Below are 20182 nucleotides of genomic sequence, written 5' to 3' on the forward strand. Positions count from 1 at the left end.
TGAAAATGTTACCCCAAAATATTCAAACAAAAAAAAAAAAAGCTGAGTTGGAATTTTTTTCTTAAGTCAGCCTTTTCAATCTAACATTTGCATTTGTCGTTGCGGATAGCTGTTGTTATTTATTATTATTATTATTATTATTATTATTAGCCTTTATATAGCCCCAACATATTCTGTAGTGCTTTACAATTTTAGAAAGGAAGTATGTAGAGGTGTAGGCAGCCATGTTCAAACAAGTTTATAATCTATGGGGATTTTAAGGTAGGCAGTATGTTTTGTTAGGAGTCTTGTCCACTTACTGGTGAGGTGGTCTGCCTGAGATTCAAACCTGGGTTTGTGACAATACCACTGCTTTAACTAAGGAATAGCTGATAAATATATATTAAATTGTTCTTATTGCAGGATACAGTACTTGTAATGGACATGACAGTGGCTTTTGATTATCTCAAAAAGTAGAATCTAATATAAAAAAGGCTATTATCCGATCTTCCCTATAGGTAGCTAGTCATTAAGAAAGTGTCAAGTAAATATTCAGGAAATAGTATGACCATGCATGCTGAGAGAAAATAATGAAAAGATAATGGCATCATGCCTCACAAACAAAATCCTGTTAAGGCCAAGACCTACAGAATATTTTATCGCACATTGTACAGTCACTAAAAAAAATAAATAATAATAATCAACCAAGACATTCAGAAACTAGCAGGAACAATAGCTATATGTTTTGTATAATTTTACAAAAAAGAAGACGTGTTCAACAAAAAAATTGTAAATTTAATATGTTAAATATGTGGTGGACTGTTTTTCTTTTTATCACTATAGTTTCTGTTTATTTCTTAGATATTTTATGGGTTTTCTAGAATACACATATATGCATGCAATCACCCATATAGGCATGTATTTAGCTCAAGTGCTAATTCCATAGTTCTTTGTAACAAATGGCTCTGCACTTTGGTCTTTAGGTTTTATACAAATTTTCTAACTGGAATCTCATAATCAAAAGTGTATAATAAGAAAACACAAGTCTACACATGTACTGATGCATAATCTTCTAAATTATAGGATAAATGTATGGAATGTAAAGTTAAGCACTTGTCTTGGTTATTTTACTAGTTTGCTATGTACAATTTATTGAGATCATGTTTTGCCAGCATAAATAATACTCATTAATTTGTCCAAACCTTCCGTTCTTTTTTCCTTCCATTGCAATTTCAAATGTCCCGTGATCCCCTGCCTGTAACTCATAACCAAAAGTAAGTCAGAGGACCCTTGTGTGAATGTGTGAATGTTTTTGTCCTTACACCATATCTCAAAAAAGGTTCAGTAATGTTTTATTGAGATAAGTCATAAAGGAAATGCTGACGACTTACCAAGATGACAGTTTCTATTTAAATAATGCTCCAATCCCATAAATATTACAGGACTCTTTGCTAGTTATGGTGCCAGGTGCCCCCCTTAAATAAGTAGTCAAACTGTTTGCCAACTCTTTGACTTTTTATCTGATGTTTGTCAAATGCCAATCTCTGCCTCTCTTCACTGGAAGCTCTGCACTGGCTGAGAGCAATCACCAGCCAGTGAACTAATCTGCAGGGCCATTTCAGGATAACTATAATAGCTGCCAACAGTGCAGCCTGCAGGAGTAAACAATCAATACACAAACACAATATTTTATGTTATGTCCTAGCAATGCTTTCAAATAAATGGTATACTATTTTTTTTTAAAAACAAAAAGTGCTTGATAGTTAAAGGGTTTAGAGCATTTGACACGTTAAATTATAAAATATGTTTGAGAATATACAATTTTAAATATGTACTATTTTTTATATGAGCAATTGTAGAGTGATACTTGATACTGTTTCTTAGCTATTTAAAAATATTATTTAAGTTTGTTATTATTTTGTTTTTGCTTTTACAGTGCTCATGCAGCAGTGATATGGTGAAGATATCTATGGATATCTTTGTGAAAAAATTTCAGCCGGACAAATACCAGATATGGAAACAAGGCAAGGACACCTATGTCATTGATCACACAAAGCCCACTTCTGACCCAACACCTGAAGAAAGAGCCTGGCTGCTGAGGAGAAAGAAGAGGAATAGACTGAAAAAGTATGTGTTACAACCTCACATTAAAGGGACACGGACACATCATAATGGATTGCTTTTTTTTAATAGGGATAATGTTTTTTACATATGCAGCTTCATGTTTGCGTGAGATTTATAGCAGAAGCTTAGAAATGTAGCAATCCTTCTGAAAGTAAGAAATCTAGAGTGTGAAGCGGTTTGCAAAATATTAATTATCCACATCAGGACATTCTCTGAGTGTTTAGAGCATGGGTCGTCAACCTGGTCCCTACCGCCCACTAGTGGGCGTTTCAGGATTCCAGGTGGGCGGTAGGGATTTTTTAATTTTAAGAGATTGGGTGAGCGGGCGTGAGGGTGCGAGCCGGCAGTACCCCTATGACCGGGTACCGCTATCACCACCTGCGGCCCCGGCCGCGCGGCAAACAGCCAGGGCCGCATATGGAGGGGTCCATCGGGTGGCCCATGCTGTCAGGGCCACCCGATGGATGTGGATTGTGAGGGAGCCCGGTCAGCGCTGGGAGCTTTACAGTGCGACCAGGCCCCCTGTGATTACTTCATCTCTGCTGGGAGGAAGTGATACCCCAATCACTCCTCCCAGCATTCAGAGAGCCCGCGCGGGAGGAAGGAGGAGGAGGGAGTCAGAGTGGGAACTCTGACTCCCATCCACCTGAGCCACCACTGGTCCCCAGGGAAAGTCACCCTCCTGCACCTTAAAGGTAGGAAACAGGAGGGTGACTTAAATATAATGTGTGTTTGTTTGTGTATGTGTCTTTGTATGTATGTCCTGTGTGTATATGTATGTGTGTCTTTGTGTGTGTCTTGTGTGCGTGTGTGTGTGTCTCTGTATATGTGTGTATGTATGTGTGTCTTGTATTTGTATGTATGTGTTGTATGTGTTTGTATGCCTTGTGTGTGTCTGTCTGTATGTATGTGTCTGTATATATGTGTGTCTTTGTATGTGTCTTGTGTGTGTGTGTGTGTCTAAATATGTGTGCATGCATGTGTGTCTTGTCTTTGTATGTATGTCTTGTGTGTGTGTCTTTGCATGTGTGTGTCTGTATGTATGTATATGTGCCTGTCTGTTATAGTGGGCTATAGTAAGTAATAGTAAGTGGGATACCTAGCTCAGCCTTCCTACTGGGCATTGCTATAAGGAAGGTTAAAAAAAAATAAAAAGGGGGGGGAAGGTGGGGAGGGGAATAGAGGAGGGGAGCTGACGCACAGATGAGAAATCATATTATGCGCAAATAGAGAAGTCGTCTGAATATCACCGAAAGAAGAGACCTTTGTTTGTTCCTTACGAAAATGGAACCTGATATCAAATATTTAGTCTTGCAGCATCAACCTCAAGGATCTCATTAATCACTAGTAAAGGTAATTTCGTTTTACTTTATAAAAAACATTATAAACATGCATTAAGTAGAAATAAAAAGATAAATGTACGTACATTTATTTTTTATTTTTAAAACACCCTCCTTTCTAAAATGTATTCCGCACTTGCGCGAAAACTGGTGAGCGGTAAGGAAATTTTTTCAACCAAAAAGATGCATTAGGGGGCGGTAGGTAGAAAAACGTTGACTACCACTGTGTAATGATAATGATGTTAGAAAGTTTGGGAGTCCAGTAGCCAGATCAGCAATGTTTTCTGCCAGAGGTAGCCACTCGTTACCCAGGTGGTTGAGCCCCTGAGCCTTGAGTGGCCGTCTGGTCTTAAGCAGAGATGGTAGACTGGAACAGAGAGATGATAATCGTCGTGAGGCAAGCCGAGGTCAGTGGGAAGGAGAAGCAGCAAAGTCAAAACGGTCCAAATTCAGCAACAGGTAGGAAAAACAGGAACAAGCTTGATTAGAGAGTACAGGAACCACAATAATCTGGCAAAGGTACAGAGACAGGAAGTGGCTTTTATAGGCCAAGAACCCCAGACACATGACCAGACACAGCTGAAGAGACGTGTCACTGATACCAATGCTTGTAGAGTCAAGGTTACCAGATCTCAGGTACATTTGCTAAAAGGCAGGCTGGTGTACTGGTAAGGAAGAGGTTTAGCAGCATGTAAACCAGGGTTCGAAACCCAGCAGAGTCAGTTCCTCACACACTGGTTTAGAGTGTAATTTTTTTAATTTATTTTTTTATTCTTTATTTTTGGTGCATTTTGCATGTTACAATACACGTTTTCTTGGCCACATCCACATAAGCAGGTTTTTAGCTCATTTACAAACTTCATGTCAAATTCAGGCATGGCAGTCAATTAGTGTGCACTTTTTCAAATAAGGTGGCCTGTTCGGTTATATTGAGGTGACCCTTTTATGTGACAAAAACTTCCACGCTAGACGTGAGGTAGTGGCCCTGAGTGTCTGTGGTGTCCGCTAGGTTATGCTCTCTTGGCCTGGTGAAGTTATGGTGGCATTGTGTAGGTGTAGGTCTGTGAGTGTAGCTGGCGTTTGTGAAGGCTTGGTAAGTCATGGTAGGGCCTAATTTAGAAGCCTAAATTAGAAGGTGTTTGTAGGTTGGCTATTGTGCTACGTGCAGTCGGGATTGGTTTAACAAGTATTGAAGCCTCTCCTAGCCATGGAGGTATTGCTCCTGGGTGGCGCCTTGAGTTTCGTCTGTGGCGGTTGCTTGTCCAGGGTTAGAGTGTAATTTATGGTATGTGTAAGGCAATTTCAAAGTATATTTGCTGTGAAAGATCATGAAAGGAATCAAAATAATAGGATAATTACATTGCATATGAACTTAAATTAATGTTCTAAATTCAAAGATTTGTATCCTTCTACTATGATAAATATAAATTGTTGTGCCTTTCTTGTGTGGTCGTTAAGATGGATGATCTCGGTCAAGCATATTCTTCTCAGTAGAGAATTGTTGAGGTCCTTAATGCTCATGGGTGCTGATCTAGATGCACACAGAAAAAAACCTTTTTCATGTGAATAGATTTTGGCAATGGAAATTGTGTAATATATTCTTGTTAATTTTCTGTTGGACATTATTTTCTTTATTTTTTTAAAAAGACAAACATATTCTTAAAATGCAACTAAATCATGAGCAGAACTTGCCTTTTGTGATTTCTTTTCTTTGCCTTCGTCACCAGAATTTGCACCCTTTTGCCTTTACCTGTCATATTTTTTAAAAGAAGACAACCTAAGGTACTAAACTTGGGATATTTTGACTCTTTCCATGCAACCATTTTACCACCAATCTATGCAGAAATAAAAAAAATTAAAAAAAAAATTAAAATGATTTTTTTTTTACACACATAGCAATTTAAGAATACATGTATTGAGGGCTTTAAGGGTTACTGTCAAAGAACACCCCAATATGTGTTCAGCAGCATCTCTTGAGTACAGTGATACCACCCATGTAGAGGTGTGTCAGGTTCTCTGGGGACTAACAGACCTCATTTGGAGGGTGCACATTCCAGTTGTCCAACTTGGAAATTCCACAGCTGTTCATTATGCACCCATGTCCTATTTGGGACATTTTTGAAGCTGACCAATGTATTTTACCCCCATCAAACCATACATTTTTGAAAAGTAGAAAACCCTGGGGTATTTCAAATGGTGGCATTTTAACACTCATCATGCACTAATTATACCACCAGTCTTTGTCAAACTTTTGGGTAGTCATTTAAAAAAAAATAAAAAAAAATTACACACATTCTACTTTGAGTGCAACCCTCCTTTTCCTTTTATTAATCATAGAATTAAGCACAGGGTACACTGAGCATCGGTCAGCAAACCCCATATAATCTGTATACATGAAAAAAAGTCTCAGGCACTCACTGGGATTTCTTCAAGGCAGTTTATTGCAACATTGCGACCTGAAAACAGGTCTTTATCAAGCTTGATAAATTACTTTTTTTTTCCATGTATACACATTCTCCGCTCCTGTTAAGTGTTACTGCCAAAGAACACCCAATATGTCTTCAGCAACATCTCCTGAGTACAGTGAAACCTATGCATAGGTTTGTTGAGTTGTTTTGGGGGTGCAATGCCAAAATTCTGACAGGTGTTTTTGAAATTTGGCATATGTTCTTTGCCTATCTTCTTTTTTGGGTCCATTTTAGATATCCCAATTTATTTTCTTGCCATAAGCGTGCATATATTTGAAAAGTTAAACTAACAGAAAGTCCCCTAAAGAGTAGACTAGGGTGGTGTGTAAAGGAATCCAATGAGGGGTTAACCCAATAGTTACATATAGATAAGTAAAAGGATGTCCAAATGACCTGAAGTCAGGAGGAAACAATGAGGATCCCTAATTAATTAAAAATGTCCTATATAATATAAATCTTTATTGGAAACATAAAAGAAAGAAAAAAGTACTAATAACTAAAGTGAAAATAAATTGGAAACACTAAGTGACTGGCAGCAGGATGAGGGGAGAGGGGATAGGATGGACTAAGCGGGGATAAATGAGATAAAGAGGGTAATTGGAGTGGTAATCAGAAAGAACCCAACTTTATATCTGTATGGAGCAGTAGTGTCTGCTAATAGCCACGCCAATTTTGCTACTGTAATGACAGAGACAGGTTGTAACCTATAATTGATATAGAGTATCCAAAGTGGCAACCTTGTGTCCTGTGTAGTAGGCTGTATAGGTTAGCCGATAGTCTTGGATAGATCTCAAGATAATATTACAGGCATTACCAACTATACCCCGCCAGAGCAGCAAGTAGTAGGCTAATTAGAATATTGCAGGCTTAATCCTCTTTTCCCCGCCCGTGCAGACAATAGTAGACTGTTTCAAATATGCTAGCTCAGTAGCAACGACCGCTTTCCCAATTGTTAGCACAGAGCTGTCTAATATAAAATGTCTAGTACATACTAGTGTACTGCTTACTGAATGAAAGAGTCTCATAGGATTAGTAGTAACTCAAATATACTGTTAAATTAGCAAACCCTTATGCTCTTGTCTAAGAAAAGCCATTTGTGCATGCTAGCCTCCTGTCTGTGTAGATAAATGTGGAGGAATAAATAGCTCAAAAGCACTGTCTTTTGCAAAGATTCTACAATCCCATCACTTAGTAGTCCATATGCTACCGACACTGCTTACAAGAAGCCCCCAAGAACCTCCTGCTCCTACAACATAACTGTTCTAAAAAGTGCTGTGATACATAAACTAAAATAAAGTCATCAAGACTAGGTGAACCGACGCGCATTTCAGCGCTACCTAAGTGCTTTCATCCGAGGCATTCAGAATTAGTTTATACACCTTTACACCATACCTGGAGCGCTTGGATAGAATATACTGCTTGAATCCCAGTCTTCCCTTCATCCTACTTCCTACTTCATCAGGGATTCATCCACGCATATATTCCTTCCAGGTGTATAAGCCTCTGCGAACCTGGCAACAAAGTGGGTAATCAGGCGCTGGATTTTATACAGCCTGTCAAACTAGGGATGCTCCCTAGGGGGGCACAGACTGTTGTCGCTGAAGTGCATGAAATGTAGAATCATCATCATCATACCTCTTCCTTGAGATACACTGGGAGTAAATGGGGATAGAGCAGACAGTGCTACTGCTCCATGCTCCAGCAGGAGTGGATGGAGGACTTCTTTATGATGCCCATCAGCATAATCAATGCCCAGAATTTTTTTTTTTAATTCTGGCACATCAATGGGGGCCCACTGCTGCTTTGCCAAGAGAGACTCAGACTTAGAAGCACGGAACTGATGGGCATATAAATTAGTTTTGGCGACAATGTTCCCCAATACATCATCACCCAGAAACACCTCCATAAACAGCTGAGGGCTAAATCCTGCGACATCCACATTGATGCCAGGATTTGCAGCGAAGGGTGGGATATCTGGCCTCTAGCGATGAGGCACTACCCACTCCTCAGCAGTACTGCCAGCTGGAGCAGCAGGTCTCCTTCTGGCAAGGGGACTAGCAACCACAGATACATCATAACTAGGGACATCAATAGCAGCAGACACTGTATCTAGTGATGCATCTGAGCACGTGGCAGGGTCAAAGTCAGGAGACAGACATAGACGCGTCAGACTCTAACTCAAGGATGGCATACACCTCCTCAGTGCTCTACAACGTCTGTGAAATGATCACAATCACTTTATTTAGTGATCTGTAACCCCCCAAAAAATCACTTAAAAAAATTAACCACTAAAAAAATGCACAGTAGGCAAAATAAGTGCTGCTGCGCAAGAGCCAGCAATCTATACAATGATCGCTGGCAGGATAGAGGTTAATAGCTATGAAAAGAGCTTTTGGGTCTCAAAAAAAAAAAAAATCTGTAAAAAATAAAATAAAGTGAACCCCTAAAGAAAAATGCACAGCTAACAAAAAAGTGCTGCTGTGCAAGAGGCAGTGATTCATAGTGATCACTGGCAAGATAGGTGTTAATGGCTCTGAAAAGAGCCTTTGGGTCTCACAATTTAACAAATCCCTACCTAAAACTACCTAAATATCTCTACCTAAAACACAGATCTCACCCCCTCTTTCACTAAAACACAAGTGAAGAGAGAGGGAGGAAGATCCACACTGATCAGAGTCAATATTACTAATATTGATCTTATCAGACAAATGAGGATCATAGTTACAATAAAATGGTTATAGGGGCAAGCTCTGATTGGATGACCCTGGCCTGCCTCTATGATGAGGCAGGCTAGGGACACCCCGAGAAGTGCCCATGATGCACTACCTTTAGAAAGGCAGCGCCATCTTTGAAACCACATTGCTCGGGGAGGGGGAGAGGGGTGAGGAGGAGTGTTAATACATGTACATTTTTTTATTTTATTTTTATCTTCACTGAGTGCGTCGACCCCAAGAGACACTCAGCACAGGCAGAGCATCGGAAACCTGCCCGATGGCTTTTGATGCTCTGCTTTACAGCCGGGTGCCACGTGGAGCAACCCGGAAGTGATCGCTCCTGGAGCAATCACTCGGGTGCCCGACAGTAAGGAGAGGTATTGCATGATGACATTGATGCAATACCATCAGAGCGGCTGGAAGCGATTGGGTATGTCCGTGGACCTACCTGAATCGTCTGTGGTTGGGAAGAGGTTAAACATGCCAGTCATGCTAAAAAAAACTCTGCAAAGCTAAATACACATCCCTAATCAATGAAATCAGACCTCACGCACACTAACAAACACGGCCCTTCTCCGGCCACACACACAAAGCTTCTCAGTTTACAGGCACAACTTAGGTTCAGCTGTCCAGAACTACATTCCTGCTTAGAAAGTCCAAACACATTTTTTTTTGCTATGGGAAAAGGGTATTAAAATGAAATATAAATTTAATTTCTTCCTTGCCTAACTTTTTAATGCAGTCCCCTCCTCTCCAATCTTTCTTTACTGCTTTTTTTTTTTATTATGGTTTTATTGTGTGTTTGCTGCAAGAGACAAATAACATCCGTACATTTGTTGATACAGGAGGCAAAGCAAATTGTCTCTCTAGGTACAGTGGTGTCATTAGAATTGTCATATACTTAAATGACATTGCAGCAAAACACTTTTTATATTGTTTGAACAGTCAACAACAATGCAACTGAGCGAGCATCTTAGCAAACTTTGCGAAAGATAACATGCGTTAAGGCAAACTGGTGTAGAGTGCGTGAGTACGTGTCTGGGTTCATGTTCGCTAGTTAGAGTTTACTGGTTACTGGACGCTAGGTCTGGTCTTTGAGAGTACGTGGTGACGTCCTGAGATGAATGGGATATATTGTGTGTGCCTGTTAGCAGTATTAGTCTGCAAAATCCCTCCAGTGTGCTGGGGTACCCCTAATCAAGGGGGTGTTCGGGTAAGAAAAGGGGTGGGGGGAGTGTTACGAGGGCCATACGTTCCTGGCGAACCAGTGACTCCCACCTCTGCGTAGTGGTGGGTCTGTGGGCAGTGCCGTTTGTGTTTCCCATATGCAGCGTATGGGACAATGTACAGTTCCTGTATCTGTTAGTTTGTGTAGAGGTGTGAGTGATATACAGAAAAAGAAGGTAAGTGTGGCATACCATTCAAGGTTCAACATAAGAAAGATTCAACAAAATAAAGAGTCAACATAATAAAGATTCAACCTAATAAACTGTGTCAGTGATGAGCTGATATGTCAGGGTCTACCCATTTGCTTATGTCACCAAGTCCTGGTTACCGTTGGCTACAAAGATGGTTACATTCTGAATGTCCCATCTGTGTGCGGTCTTCGGTCGATGCACCGGTGCCGTTAGGCCCAGTGCCGTAAGGAACTGTCCGGCATCTGCCGGGGATCTGGCTCTGTGTGCTCTGTCATCTGTAAGGGCCGTTAAGCTGAGGTGGTGGGCCTCGAAGTTCAGGGGTGTTTTGCTCCGCAGTGCGGCCATTACCTTCTGTTTCTCCGTGGTTGTCTGGAATCGTACGATTAAGTCTCTTGGGGAATCGGCTGGTGTACAGGGCGATTTTGGTATTCTGTACGCCCCATCAATTGCTATGGCTTTGGCCTGTTTGCCCAGTGTCACTGATGCTATGAGGCGTCTCAGGAAGTGTGGTATTTCTTCTGGGGAGACTGTGTCTGCCACCCCTCGGATTTTTATATTCTACTGCTTGCTGTTGTCTTCGAGGGTGTCTACTTGGAGGGAGGTGGTGGCGAGGGAGGATTGCAAGGTCTGTAATTTTCCCCCTATTCCCGATAGCTCTCTTTTGAGCTCTGTGGTCTGTACTCGGGCCGTGACTGTCTGTACCTCCGCTTTCATCAGTGCCATATCGGCGTCAAAGAGTTTCCGGAGTTTCTTGTACAGGTTAGTAATGTCATCTTTGGTGGCTAGGTTCGGGCTTTTTCTGTCATTGGGCCCTGGTACTCGAGGCCCAGCTGGAGCTGTCTCATCTTCTGACTGATCCGTGGAGGCCTCCATGTCGGCACAGTCTTCAGTTTTAGACCTTGGCGTGCATTTTAGTAGTGTGCCTATGTCTCTTGCCTCGTGAGGTGCTCCTGCCGGGGGTCTTTGGTTTTGTTCGGCCCATTTATGGGGTTTCTGTGTTACTTGAATCAGGAAGTGAGTCTGGGGGAGAATATGTGAAACAGGATTCCAAAAGATTGGCGTGCGCCGCTGCGGCCTTCAGGCTTTGCTGCCTGGCACTCTGGCGGTCCGCGTGTGCTGATCTTGCACCCTTTCCGAACACAAAGGGCATATCTGTGTTCCGGGGATATTCCCCTGCAAGGTTATGCCACTGCTGGGCGTCTTTGGGGTTAATGTCGATCAGGATGAGTTAAATTATAACTGTAAGGTTAGGAGTGAAGTATAATGGCGTCTGGACTGCTCTGCTGCTCAGCCCCGCCCTCCTTCTTTACTGCTTTTATGGCACAGAATGGCATATTAAATTATCATTTATCTTTAGAGAGACTACTTTCAATAAATATAAGATACATTTTAAATATAAATAGAGAAGGGGAAACAACTGAAAATCGTAAATGAAAAGGAAGCAGGATATCTTTTGATGACAAACCCACGAATACCGGTATTTTACCATCTCCCCAAGGTCCATAAGAGTGTCACCAACCCTCCAGGAAGACAGATTATATCAGGGATAGATTCAATATCGGCAAGGGTCTCGGAATATATTGATACTCTACTGCAACCTTTAGTTATTAAAAACCCTTCCTATTTGAAAGATACAATGCATATGCTTCAAACCCTGGAACAGACTCAGTGGAAGGAAGGATATGTACTGGTTACATATGATGTCACTTCACTATACAGTATTATTCCAAACGATAAAGGAATCCAAGCGGTCCAATATTTTTTTTTAGCAAAATCTAATTTCAAGGAAGAGCAGATAAATTTTATTTTAAAAGGTATTTTATTAATATTAACCAACTTTTTTTTTTTTTTCAATACTCTTTTTACCTGCAAATATGTGGCACGATGATGGGCACCAAGTTTGCACTCAGCTATGCTAAACTTTTTATGGCCTATTGGGAAGAAAAAATTGTCCCCCAGGGACATTGCTGGGTAGCAAACTTGGTGTCCTATCGCTGTTTTATAGATGATATTTTTTTTTATATGGACTGGTAATATTACAGATTTAGAGAGTTTTATTCAATATTTAAACAATGATGACTGGGGGTAAAGTTAACATGCACTAAGAGATATGCACAGCATATCTAATGGCTAGTGTAGGACCTCCCCTATTGAGGCTTGCTTTGACGTGGCTGGTGAGCTTATATATTCAAATGGCCATTGGATAAAACTAAAGAGCCTCCATTTTGTTTAAATGTACATGGGGATTTAGGCCAGAGCGCAGGTAACGTTCTCTTTGTTTTTACTATGCACTAAGAGTTTTACAGATATCCATTTTTTAGATCTTAATATTAGTATCCAAAACTAGTCTATAAAGACCAAAAACTATTTTAAACCCCTGGATGCAAATAGCTATATAGAAAGAACAAGCTGTCACCACAGACCCTGGTTAACAAATGCATCAGAGGTACAGTTCCTCAGTTCGTAGGATGCAGACTACACAGGATGCAGACTACACAGAACAGGCCTATTATTTGAAAAAAAAAAAAAACAATTTATAGAAAAAGGCTATGGGGAATCAGATCTTGGGAAAGATTTGGAAGAGGTGAGAAAAATACCTAGAAGAAGACCACTTGAATACAAGGAGAAGAAGAAATCTTTGAGGAAAACCATCAAAAAACACTGGCACATCCTGAGAGGTGATAAAATTTTAAATAAAATGTTACCCCCTAGACCAAAAATCATCTGTAGAGCGAGAAAGAATCTTAGACATATTTTAGTGACATATTTTAGAAACTACAAATCCTAAACATTTTTAAGTAAGTTCTTAGGTTTTTTTTGGATGTGGGAGCTACCAGAATCCAATTATACTGTGCTTTAAAAGCAGGCAAGATTGGAAAGGAGGAGACTACATTAAAAAGTTAGGCAAGGAAGAAATTAAATGTTTGTTTAATTTTAATACCCTTATTCCATATGGGCTGAATTATGATTTTGAAATTTGTCTTTTTTTTATTTTTATTTTTTTTTTACTAATTTTAGGTATTTTAGAAAAGCATTGCTATTAGATATCATCACTATATTGGAATAAGAAGAGAATGCCACAATATATTATACAGTTATATACGTGTGTGTTTGTATTATATTCTCATTGGAAAGACTATTCTAGGATTTTTTTCTACAAAATATATCTGAAGATCCTAAGTTAGAGTATTATGATGATGTGGACTTCTCTTCTTTCCTATAGTGTATGCTTTTATGTTGTTACTATATTTTTTTAAACATTTTTATGTATTCAAATCAATATACATTGTTATACATATTTATATACCGTATATACTCGAGTATAAGCCGACCCGAATATAAGCCGAGGCCCCTAATTTTACCCGAAAAAACTGGGATAACTTATTGACTCGAGTATAAGACTAGGGTGGTAAATTTCTAAATAAAATTAGATCCTAAAAAAATTATATTAATTGAATATTTATTTACAGTGTGTGTATATAATGAATGCAGTGTGTGTATGAATGGTGTGTGTATGAATGGTGTGTGTATGAATGCAGTGTGTGTATGAATGGTGTGTGTATGAATGCAGTGTTTGTGTATGAGTGCAGTGTTTGTGTGAATGCAGTGTGTGTGTATGAGTACAGTGTGTGTATGAGTACAGTGTGTGTATGAATGCAGTGTGTGTGTGAATGCAGTGTGTGTGTATGAGTGCAGTGTGTGTGTGTTTGTGTATGTGCTGGTGGGGGGTGGGCATTTTGATTATTGTTATTTTATTAATTATTATTTTAATCATTTGTTTTGTTATATTATTATTCATTGTATTAATTATTATTTTAATTTTATTTGTTATATTGTTATTTTTGTAATTATTATTCTTTTGAATATTTTATTATTATTATTATGTATTTATTTTTTCTATCCCCCCTCCCTGCTTGATACATGGCAGGGAGGGGCACTCTCACTCCCTGGAGATCCAGTGGCATTGGTAGTTCAGTGGGGGGAGAAGGGGGGCTGGCTGAGAGTTTACTTACCTCTCCTGCAGCTCCTGTCAGCTCCCTCCTCCTACGCGCCGGTCCGTGCAGCTCCTCTGTCAGCTCACAGTGTAAGTCTTGCGAGAGCCGCACTATGACCCCACGGCTCTCGCGAGACTTACACTGGGAGTTGACCGAGGTGCTGAACGGACCGGCGCGAAGGAGAAGGGAGCTGACAGGAGCTGCAGGAGAGGTAAGTAAACGCTCTGCAGCCCCCACAGCCCCCTGTCTGTATTATGGCAAAGTAAATTGCCATAATACAGACACTGACTTGAGTATAAGCCGAGTTGGGGTTTTTCAGCACAAAAAATGTGCTGAAAAACTTGGCTTATGCTCGAGTATATACGGTATATATATATATATATATATATATATATATATATATATATACACATTTATTTTATTTTGTTCACTTTTGCCCTTATTTTCTTGCTCTTATGGACCATCATGAACTTTTTGAGGAAATTATACACAGAACATTGTATATAAAAGATCTCCTCGAGCTAAGAGTACCAGATGTGGTATTCCAACACTAAAAGGGAGGGATGACCTAGACTACATGCAATGCTAGGAGGCGTTCCGAAAAAGACGAACAACATCAGAAAAATGCCGCCCACTGAACTCAATGATGCGTTCCACGTGATGCATGGCACTTGGACGTTGGCATACAATGTGTACGTCACGGGTAAGAGACTTGTGCCGCAGAAAGTACAGGGCGGCGGCAATCTACAGTGGATTTAAAAAGGACAAACGATCGAAGAGACTCCGCACATTACCAATGAGAGGCAAAACACATTTTGTTTTGTAAGGTTTTTATTATACATTTTACTTCATTTTATTTTATTCCGGTATTTTGTATTTTATCTTGTTCCAATAAATTACTGTTTCCACTACGGTGTATGTCAGGTGGATCACTATTGGGAGCATTTTAATTGACACTATAGTCACCTGAACAACATTAGCTTAATGAAGCAGTTTTGGTGTATAGAACATGCCCCTGCAGCCTCACTGCTAAATCCTCTGCCATTTAGGAGTTAAATCCCTTTGTTTATGAAACCTAGTCACACCTCCCTGCATGTGACTTGCACAGCCTTCCATTAACACTTCCTGTAAAGAGAGCCCTATTTAGGCATTCTTTATTGCAAGTTCTGTTTAATGAAGATTTTCTTATCCCCTGCTATGTTAATAGCTTGCTAGACCCTGCAAGAGCCTCCTGTATGTGATTAAAGTTCAATTTAGAGATTGAGATACAATTATTTAAGGTAAATTACATCTGTTTGAAAGTGAAATCCGTTTTTTTTTCATGCAGGCTTTGTCAATCATAGCCAGGGGAGGTGTGGCTAGGGCTGCATAAACAGAAACAAAGTAATTTAACTCCTAAATGACAGTGAATTTCGCAGTGAAACTGCAGGGGAATGATCTATACACTAAAACTGCTTTATGTAGCTAAAGTAATTTAGGTGACTATAGTGTTCCTTTAAGTGTATACCAGCCAGGACACTGAAGAGGGAGTGAATCCCTACAAATATCCCATAAAGTCCAGTTATTGAGCCTAGTGTCACTGGCTTTGATCTTGTGAGTGGACATCTGTATATTTATGCATTCTAACTTTGAATGTTAACAATATTGGACTAGGATTTGGTCTCTCTGTTCCTTTTGCAGACCATCTCATCCTTTTGCATACTATCTCATCTTTTATAATACATCTCGTGCTTGACAGAATATACTCCACCTATTGTGTGTATTGTATATTTTGACTATTTTGGTCTGTTGGTGTGACTTAAGGGGGTACCACACAGGTGTTTGAGTGTCCAGTATTTTGTTACACACTGGGATTTAGTGCATTTTTGTGTTTATATATATATATATATATATATATATATATATATAATTTTTTTTTTTTTTTTATTTGTGTTCGGGGCAACATTGATTATGATATGAAGTAAGATGGTTGTTAGCAAACCTGTGATAGGGAAAAGTTGGTTGAGGTGTGCTGAAACCGACATATCCTGTAGGCCAGTTAGTAAAGTGGACCTACCAAAGAAGAGTATAGTGAATAACAAGTCAACTTGGAGGGTGGGGCTGCATCTCGTCAGACCAATCACGATAGGGTAGGGAAGGGAAGTGGGGAGTCCCTTTTAAAGGTCCATAAGCCCCTCCCACAACTTCAGGCCAAGCCTTCCAATTTGTGTTCAGGCCAACATGATTATGATTTGAAGTACATTTGTTGTTCGCAAACCTGTGATAGGAAAAAGTTGGTTGAGGTGTGCCAAAATCGACGTATGCTGTAGGCCAGTAAATAAAGTGGGCAAAACAAAATACATATCATGCTCAAAATACATTTATTGAGTTAATACCATAATACAATGCAAGTACATTAAAATGACATTTTAGCGAATGCCCTTCGTATTTCCTGTACCAGTTGGGGTATGTATATAGTATATGCTGATGACTGCCAGCGACCTAGAGTTTTAATGACATGGACTGGGATGTCCTGGCTCGATGCCATAGATGCAAACCTTATCCTAAGCGAGTGTCCTGAATAAAGACTAGGGATCATACCGCGCCTTGTTAACAATAACCGTACGTATAACATGAACTTAGAGGTAGTGACGATAGCCCTGTGAAATGACAGTAGCGGAAGAGATACGTTATTCGGTACGGTGAGAAGGTAGGAATTGAAAACCTTCACAGGGCACCATATATTATTTGTGGGATAGTATGGAATGTGGATGGGTTGACACAGTTGACTTGTTTTGGTCATGGATAGAGTCAGTATGTAATAAATTTGATGTTTAATTAGGTAGGAGCTTTGAAGGCAACCTTGTGCGTTGTGTTGGCCACTGATGGTGAATTCTCGTGGCCTCAGAAAGCTGTAAAAGGCCAATTAAATAGCTGTTTCAGAGTTAGTGAGGGGTTTGAAAGTGGATAAATCTAGCAAATCAGACATATTTTTGATACCCCTAAGTATAGTCTTATTGGATAGGATGAAAGGAAACTGGTGTTGTTGGAAAGTAAAGAGGCATGCGATGTTGGATGCCAGTCAGGTGTAACTTAATGGTATAGTGATATAGCCTAAATTGAAGATGACCAAAAAAAATTAAGTAGTGAACACAACCAGAGAAAACATAACCAACATTATGTAATGAAGGACCCCTTACATGTGATAGGAATAGTAATGGAAAGACTTGGTGACAGCAATTGCTGGGAGACCACTAAGGGCACAACTTGAAATACTTTAGAACCTGGAGGAGTAATGCTGTGAACATTGAAATAGCGGAATCTGCCAGATGTGAGCATTACGAGGGCTAAGGAAATAGTTGTGAACATGTAAGTGACAGCCAATATATACCTTGCAAACAACTGAGGGGTAACACGGGTGACTTAGACTAAATTATGTCAATCATAAATTAATAGCATTGAGGCATGTAGCAAAATTCTAATAATGCAGAGATTCTGGAAAGTAAGTGAATTGTGAACCTGTCACATGTACATGTTTCCTGAAAATAATGGGATAGCCCGGAGACAGATAAGTGATTAACGTAGATAAGTGATTAATATAGCGAGGGCCAAGTTTATAAAACCAACTTATATAGAGGAAATAATAGAGTAGAAAGGGTTGAGAACCGGAAAAGTATCAATACTGAAGAAAAACAAAATAATAGCATAGGTAACTAGTATCAGTATCAACAAGAATATGAAAATGAGTCAAAAGTATCTACAAGGACCATAACGGCGGACAATTCAAGCTAACAAGTGTATGAGAAGCAAACAAACAACCCATAATTAGTATAACTAAACCAAAGTAAACCTTTGTTAGCCGATGAGTCCCATGAGTGTTGTCGTTAATGTAAGTATAGTGAATGTATATACAAGTTTGTTTATATTTGTATATTTGTGAACCATATGTGTATGCCCAAGTTGGGCTTGACATGATTGATTCAGTAAATAGCAACACTTTGCCATGTAGGGGGCCATGACATATAATAGAAGTCAGTATGTTCTAGTAAGGGGCCTAATACCGGAAGCTGAAGAAGGCATCGTTGTGATGCTACGTTTTAATGAAATGCTGAATATGATAGTAGTGGAAATTCACCCTGAAAGAACAAACATACAGTTAATAGAAACCGATTAAATCAGCCATGGTGATTTCTATGAGTATTAGGTAGGGCCAGCTAAACTTAAAGATGGCATGTTTTAGTATAATAATGTTGTCACAATATATCTGATAGGTGTGGCATCGCAACTTATCTATATCCTAATTCACCTATTAGGGTAAAAACTTTCAGACAGAAAGTTGGATAGCATGACAGAAAATCAATATCCCGTTGGATATTTGGACGTACAGACGCACATGCTCAATATTGAATTGTGTTATGATTGTATGCGTACAGAGGACCGTGCGAGGGTCAGTGTCCTGTTGACGGCATGGTTCCACAGCGCATTTCTAGTCTTTCCAGTCTCTCATTTATTTACCCCTTAGAGGACACGAGTGCTGAGAACATTGCGTGGTGGTTGGTGTTTGCTTGAGCAACTTGTGCCTACTTCAGCATTGTCCGTATTGGTACGCATGAGCCTGAACAGTTCAGAATTCCCAGCCGTTGCTGGGAAAGGAATATTGTGTCTGTTTAGCTCAACCGTAATACGAGGAATAGTCCATGACCTGATGGAACCTGATAGGTATCGTGGACCAGACTGGAGTAGTGGGGATTGACCTGTCATCACCTTCTTACAGGGATCGGAGACATACTGCAATATATTAATAATTAGCTTGGATCAGGATCGTTTTACTGGCTGGCTAGCTAGTGCCCAGTGGCAAAGCAATGCACTAGGTTGGTGACAGGTGAGGCCCTGCTAGATGCCTGTGAGGCCAACACCCTCACAGGCATCTGTATTACGCCCCCTGGGCCAAAACATTGTTAGCCGCCTTGCACACTGGCATAGAGAGGGCCTCACTTGTCACACCCAATCTATCTCATGATTTAAATGTCACTGAGACACTCCGCCACAACATACGGTGGCAACAAATCCCCTTGCGCCAAAGCATAGATAGAGTATAATAATAATGTTGTCACAATATGCTCTATGCTTTGGCGTGAGGGGATTTGTGGCTACCGAATGTTGTGGCGGAGTGTTGGCCTCTCAGTGACATTTAAATCATGAGATAGATTGTGTCACGATACTGGGGAACCCAACACGCTAACACACACACAGACACACAGACAGAAAGTGTGCAGTACCGGTCCTTAGAGTGGCCGGGCTAAGCACACACAGAATAGTCAGGAGACAAGCCGAGTAAGGGGAACCAGAAAACAGAATAATGAGAAACAAGCCGAGGTCAAAGGGTAGGAGAAAGTCACAAAGTCAGTATAACAAGCCAGAGAGTACGTAACCAGAAAGCACACGTTCAGAATCAATACTATAAAGCAAAGACCACAACAGGGCACAGATAGACAGGAAAGGTAAGTATTTAAATCCTAGCCTGAATCCTGATTGGCTAACCACCAATCAGTATTAACAAAAACACGTGGGGGATATCTATACCCCCCACTGTGTTTGTTGCACTGTAGCTTTAACGGCGGGTCACGTGAGCTTAGATAATAGTGCCGGCTCCCAGCGTGCAGCGTTAGACATGCTGCCGCTGGGAGGAGGAGAGGAGGACGAGAGCGGCGTGTCAAGAGGAGAGGACGCCGCTCGCTTATCGGTAAGGGGAGAGGGGACCGCGGGCGGCGACGGACCGAGGGTGAGTGCTGCGAGAGGATTGCAGCCTCCCCTCACCGCTGCCCGCGGAGCCCTGACAGATTGGGTGTGACAAGTGAGGCCCGCTTTATACCACTGTGTGAGGCGGCTAACAATATTTTGGCCCAGGGGGCGTAATACCTCATGCTTGGAGTATGGGTGTTGGCCTCGCACGACCACTAACTCCAAGGCAGAAATGCCAGAAACTTAACATCTATTGGTCACCTAGATTCCCTATAAGCCAGTAAAACCTAATCATTAAAAAAGTGCATTGAATGTATAACACACATGTGCTTGATCCTCTTCTCTCTTGACCTTAAATAGGGGTTAAGAGAGAGACACACACATAGTGCACCAATAAAATAACTTCATAAGTATTTATTTGGA

At 40.4% G+C, this 20182-nt stretch overlaps 1 protein-coding gene across 2 annotated transcripts in view; it reads left to right on the forward strand.

The window, feature by feature from the left end:
• Positions 1-20182, forward strand: part of KDM4C (lysine demethylase 4C) — a 585611-nt gene that overhangs the window by 318911 nt on the left and 246518 nt on the right. For both annotated transcript variants that reach the window (XM_063455113.1, XM_063455114.1), the window contains exon 9: positions 1916-2106. In XM_063455113.1, the coding sequence (XP_063311183.1) occupies positions 1916-2106 (191 nt within the window). The remainder of the gene's footprint in view (positions 1-1915; positions 2107-20182) is intronic.

The sequence above is a fragment of the Pelobates fuscus genome, chromosome 5 (genome assembly GCF_036172605.1).
Source record: "Pelobates fuscus isolate aPelFus1 chromosome 5, aPelFus1.pri, whole genome shotgun sequence".
Classification (NCBI taxonomy): domain Eukaryota; kingdom Metazoa; phylum Chordata; class Amphibia; order Anura; family Pelobatidae; genus Pelobates; species Pelobates fuscus.